The sequence below is a fragment of the Passer montanus genome, unplaced genomic scaffold (genome assembly GCF_014805655.1).
Source record: "Passer montanus isolate IOZ18808 unplaced genomic scaffold, ASM1480565v1 scaffold1552, whole genome shotgun sequence".
In the NCBI taxonomy this organism is placed as follows: Eukaryota; Metazoa; Chordata; class Aves; order Passeriformes; family Passeridae; genus Passer; species Passer montanus.
In genome coordinates, this window is record NW_024362628.1 from 1 (window position 1) to 5599 (window position 5599).

The window sequence follows — 5599 nt, forward strand, 5'->3', positions numbered from 1 at the left end:
TTTTTTGGGGATTTTTGGGAGGATTTTTTGGAGATTTTTTTGGTCCCAACTGGTCCGTACTGGTTTACACTACTCCCAACTGGTCTGTGCTGGTCTGTGCTGGTCCTTACTGGTTTATACCGGTCCAAACTGGTCCATAGTGATTTATACTGGTCCGTACCAGTCCAAACTGGTCCGTACTGGTTTATACCTATCCATACTGATCCATACTGGTCCATACTGGTCCATACTGGTTTATACTGGTCCGTGCTGGTCTGTACTGGTTTATACCGGTCCATACTGGTCCATAGTGGTCCATACTGGTTTATACTGGTCCGTGCTGGTCTGTACTGGTTTATACCGGTCCATACTGGTCCATAGTGGTCCATACTGGTTTATACTGGTCCGTGCTGGTCTGTACTGGTTTATACCGGTCCATACTGATCCATACTGGTCCATAGTGGTTTATACTGGTCCCAACCGGTCCGTACCAGTCCAAACTGGTCCAAACTGGTTTATACTGGTCCCAACTGGTCCATACCAGTCCAAACTGGTCTGTACTGGTTTATACTGGCCCGTACTGGTCCATACTGGTCCAAACTGGTCCGTACTGGTCCATAGCAGTCCAAACTGGTCCGTACCAGTCCAAACTGGTCCATACTGGTTTATACTGGTCCTTACCAGTCCAAACTGGTCCCAACTGGTCCATACTGGTCCCAACTGGTCCGCACTGGTTTATACTGGTCCGTACTGGTTTACACTATCCATACTGGTTTATACTGGTCCAAACTGGTCCGTACTGGTCCGCCGCAGGCACGGCGTTCGACAAGAGCTCGCCGACGTGGGTGGCGCTGAGCCACATCGCCGGGCTCTGCAACCGCGCCGTCTTCAAGGGCGGCCAGGAGAACGTGCCCATCCTCAAGGTGAGCGGATCCGGGGCACTTTGGGCAGCTTTGGGGATTTTTAAAAATAAAATAAATTTTGGGGAATTTTTGGGGATTTTTTGGGGATTTTTTAGGGTTTTTTTTGGGATTTTTTAGGGGTTTTTTGGGGATTTTTCGGGATTTTTTAGGGATTTTTAAAAAAAGGTTTTAGAGATTTTTTTTTTATTTTTAAGGGATATTTTAGGGATTTTTTTTTTGTATTTTTTTTTAGGATTTTAGGGATTTTTGGGGATTTTTTAGGATTTTTTAGGGATTTTTAAAAAAAGGTTTTAGAGATTTTTTTTTTATTTTTAAGGGATATTTTAGGGATTTTTTTTTGTATTTTTTTTAGGATTTTAGGGATTGTTGGGGATTTTTCAGGATTTTTTTAGGAATTTTTAGGGATTTTTTGGGGATTTTTTTAGGGATTTTTGGGATTTTTTAAGGGAATTTTTGGGATTTTTTTTTAGGGATTTTTTTTTTATTTTTGGGGGAATTTTGGGAATTTGTTATGGAATCATTGGGGGTTTTTTTTATTTTTGGGGATTTTTAGTTTAATTTTTTTGGGGAATTTTGGGGGGATTTTTTTTTGATTTATTGGGATTTTTAGGGGATTTTTGGGGTTTTTTTGGGGGGGATTTCTTTTTGGGAATTTTTTTTTAATTTATTTGGAATTTTTTGGGATTATTGGGGATTTTTTGGGGGATTTTGGGGGCCAGCTTGGGGTGCCAATCCTGGATTTCGGGGACAAATCCGAATTTCTGTGGCTCTCATCCCAACTTTTGGGGTTGAAACCCCGGGTTTTGGGGCTCTCATCCCAATTTTCGGGGTTCCAATTTTTGGTGTTTGAACCCAAATTTTTGCGGCTGAAATCCCAATTTTCGAGGTTTCAACCCCAATTTTAGGGGTTAAAAATCCCAGCTTTTGGTGTTCCTATCCCAATTTTTGGGGATTTTGGTGTTTGAACCCCAATTTTTGGGGGTTAAAATCCCAACTTTTGGAGTTGAAACCCCGGGTTTTGGGGCTCTCATCCCAATTTTCGGGGTTCCAACGCCAATCTTTTGGGGCTAAAATCCGGATTTTCGGGTTTCCCAGCGGGACGTGGCCGGCGACGCGTCGGAGTCGGCGCTGCTCAAGTGCATCGAGCTCTCCTCGGGCTCCGTCAAGGTCATGCGGGAGCGGAACAAGAAAGTGGCCGAGATCCCCTTCAACTCCACCAACAAGTACCAGGTACCCCGAAAACACCCCAAAACCCCCAAAAAAACTCATCAGAAACCCCAGGAAACCCAAAAAACCCCAGCAGGGACCCAAAAAACATCAACGGGAACCCAAAAACACAAAAAAAACCCCAAAAAAACTTGACAGGAACCCCAGGAAACCCAAAAAACCCAGAGGGGAACCCAAAAAACATCAATGGGAACTCAAAATGACAAAAAAAACCCCAAAAAAACTTGACAGGAACCCCAGGAAACCCAAAAAACCCAGAGGGGAACCCAAAAAACATCAATGGGAACTCAAAATGACAAAAAAAACCCCAAAAAAACTTGACAGGAACCCCAGGAAACCCAAAAAACCCAGAGGGGAACCCAAAAAACATCAATGGGAACTCAAAATGACAAAAAAAACCCCAAAAAAACTTGACAGGAACCCCAGGAAACCCAAAAAACCCAGAGGGGAACCCAAAAAACATCAATGGGAACTCAAAATGACAAAAAAAACCCCAAAAAACTCAACAGGAACCCAAAAAAACCAAAAAACCCCAATGGGGACACAAAAATCCCAGTGGGAACCCAGAAAAAAAAACCAAAAAGAGCTGAAAAAAAACCCAAAAAAGCTCAACAGGAACCCAAAAACACAAAAAATACCCCCAAAAAACTCATCAGAAACCCCAGGAAACCCAAAAAACCCAACAGGAACCCAAAAAACCACAACAGGAACCCAAAAACACAAAAAATCCCCCCAAAAACTTAACAGAAACCCCAAGAAATCCAAAAAAACCCAGCAGGGACCCAAAAAACATCAACGGGAACCCAAAAACACAAAAAAAACCCCAAAAAAACTCGACAGGAACCCCAGGAAACCCAAAAAACCCAACAGGAACCCAAAACACCCCAATGGGAACACAAAAAAAACCCAAAAACCTTGACATAAACCCCAAAAAAACCCAAAAAAACCCCAAGAAGAACCCAAAAACACAGAGGGGAACCCAAAAAAATTCAGTGGGAACACAAAACCACCAAAAAATCCCAAAAAACTCAACAGGAACCCCAGGAAACCCAAAAAAACCCAGAGGGGAACCCAAAAAACATCAATGGGAACCCAAAACGACAAAAAAACCCAAAAAAACTCAACAGGAACGAAAAAAAAACCAAAAAACCCCAATGGGGACACAAAAATCCCAGTGGGAACCCAGGAAAAAAAAACAAAAAAGCTGAAAAAAACCCAAAAAAGCTCAATGGGAACCCAAAAAACACAACCCCCCCAAAAACTCAACAGAAACCCCAGGAAACCCAAAAAACCCAACAGGAACCCAAAAACACAAAAAACACCCCAAAAAACTCGACAGGAACCCAAAAACCCCGAGGGGACCCCAAATCCCCCTCCCCAATTTGCTCCAGTGCAGAAAATGCTTTAAAAAATCGAAAAAAAACCAAAAAACCCCAATGGGGACACAAAAATCCCAGTGGGAACCCAGGAAAAAAAAACAAAAAAGCTGAAAAAAACCCAAAAAAGCTCAATGGGAACCCAAAAAACACAAAAAATACCCCCCCAAAAACTCAACAGAAACCCCAGGAAACCCAAAAACCCCAAGGAGAACCCCAAAACAAAGAGAGGAATTTAAAAAAATCTCAATGGGAACCCAAAAACACAAAAAAACCCCACAAAAAACTCATCAGAAACCCCAGGAAACCCAAAAAAACCTCAACGGGGACCCAAAAACACAAAAAACACCCCAAAAAACTCGACAGGAACCCAAAAACCCAAAATCGCCGTCTTTCACCCCAGCTCTCCATCCACGAGACCGAGGGCCCCAACGACCGCTCAGAAAATCGCCAAAAATTCAATTTATTCCCAATTTAAATGGGAAAAACCCCACCTAGATGGGACAACCCCCCCCTGAGGAATTCCCAGAATTTTGGGGATAGCTGGGTGAGAGGGTGCTCGGTGAGATTTTGGGGCGAATTCCAGGAATTTTGGGGCTTTTCTGACTTTTTTAAAATTTTTTTACTTTTTTTGGAATTTTTTTGGACTTTTTTTAGGTTTTGGGGCAAATTTATAGGATTTTGGGGCTCTCCCCACACAGGTTTCTGCCACTTCTACCTGCCCGAGGAGCAGCACCCCAGGGGCAGATTCAGGGAGGGATTTCTGGGTGATTTTGGGCAATTTTGGGACTTTAGGATTTTTGGGTTTTTTTGTGACTCCACTGAGGATTTTTGGGGTGATTTTTGGGGTGATTTATGGGGATTTTGGGGCTCCAGGATTTCAGGAATTTTTTTTGTGTCTCCACGGATGATTTTTGGAGTGAATTTGGGGTGATTTTTTGGGTGAATTTGGAGGGTTTTTTGGGTGATTTTTTGGGGGATTTTGGAGGGATTTTGGCACTCCAGGATTTCAAGGCTTTTTTGTGACTCCACAGACGATTTTTGGGGTGAATTTGGAGGATTTTTGGGGTGATTTTTGAGATGATTTTTGGGCTGATTTCAAGGTGATTTCAGCATGATTTCGGGATGGATTTTATAGTGATTTCAGGGCCTGATTTTGGGCAATTGGGACTTCAGGATTTTTGGATTTTTTGTGGCTCCACTGAGGATTTTTGGGGTGAATTTGGAGAATTTTTGGGGTGATTTTTGAGATGTTTTTTGGGGTGATTTTTAGGGTGATTTTGGGGTTATTTCAGGGTGATTTCAGCGGATTATCCGCCCCGAATTCCGCCCGGGACCCCCAAATCCTCCCCGAGTTTCCCCGGAGTTTCTCTGCCGCATCCCCGCAGGACTGTGATGTTGGAACCCAAATTCTTCCAAAATCCCCCAAAATCCTCCCAAAAATTCTCTCCCAAACCCCTTCAGGAGGCCCTCCCAGATTTCTCGGACATCGGGACCCCCAAAATCCTCCCCAAATTTCACCCGGGACCCCCAAACCCACCCCGACTTTCCCCGGAGCTTCCCCATCCCTTCTTTGCAGGACTGAGGTGTTGGAACCCAAATTCTTCCAAAATCCCCCCAAAATCCTCCTAAAAACCTCTCCCAAACCCCCTCAGGACCCCCTCCCAAATCTTCCAGACCCACAGGACCCCCAAACTGCCCCCCGAATTCCTCCCGGGACCCCCAAACCCACCCCGAGCTTCCCTGGATCTTCTCCCCTGCCTCACCACAGGGCTGCGGTGTTGGAACCAAAATCCCCCCAAAATCTCCCCAAAAATCGCCCCCAAAATCCCCAAAACCCCTCCCAAACCCCCCGGGACCCCTCCCCGAACGCGGCGTGACCCCGAATCCCCCCGCCCAGGTGATCATGGTGACCGGGGACCACCCGATCACGGCCAAGGCCATCGCCAAGGGCGTGGGGATCATCTCCGAGGGCAACGAGACCGTGGAGGACATCGCGGCGCGGCTCAACATCCCCGTCAGCCAGGTGAACCCCAGGTGAGACACACCTGTCAGCCAGGTGAGACATGGATTAACACACCTGTCAGCCAGGTG

General features: G+C 45.1%; 1 protein-coding gene across 1 annotated transcript; it reads left to right on the top strand.

Annotated features, from left to right (window-relative positions):
• Window positions 1-663: 663 nt before the first annotated feature.
• Window positions 664-3983, top strand: LOC120499003 (sodium/potassium-transporting ATPase subunit alpha-3-like; the record flags this gene model as incomplete). Its single annotated transcript, XM_039702351.1, has 3 exons — window positions 664-902; window positions 1998-2132; window positions 3909-3983. Coding segments are annotated over 3 exons (449 nt in total), but the record flags the coding sequence as incomplete, so codon positions are not given.
• Window positions 3984-5599: the final 1616 nt, after the last annotated feature.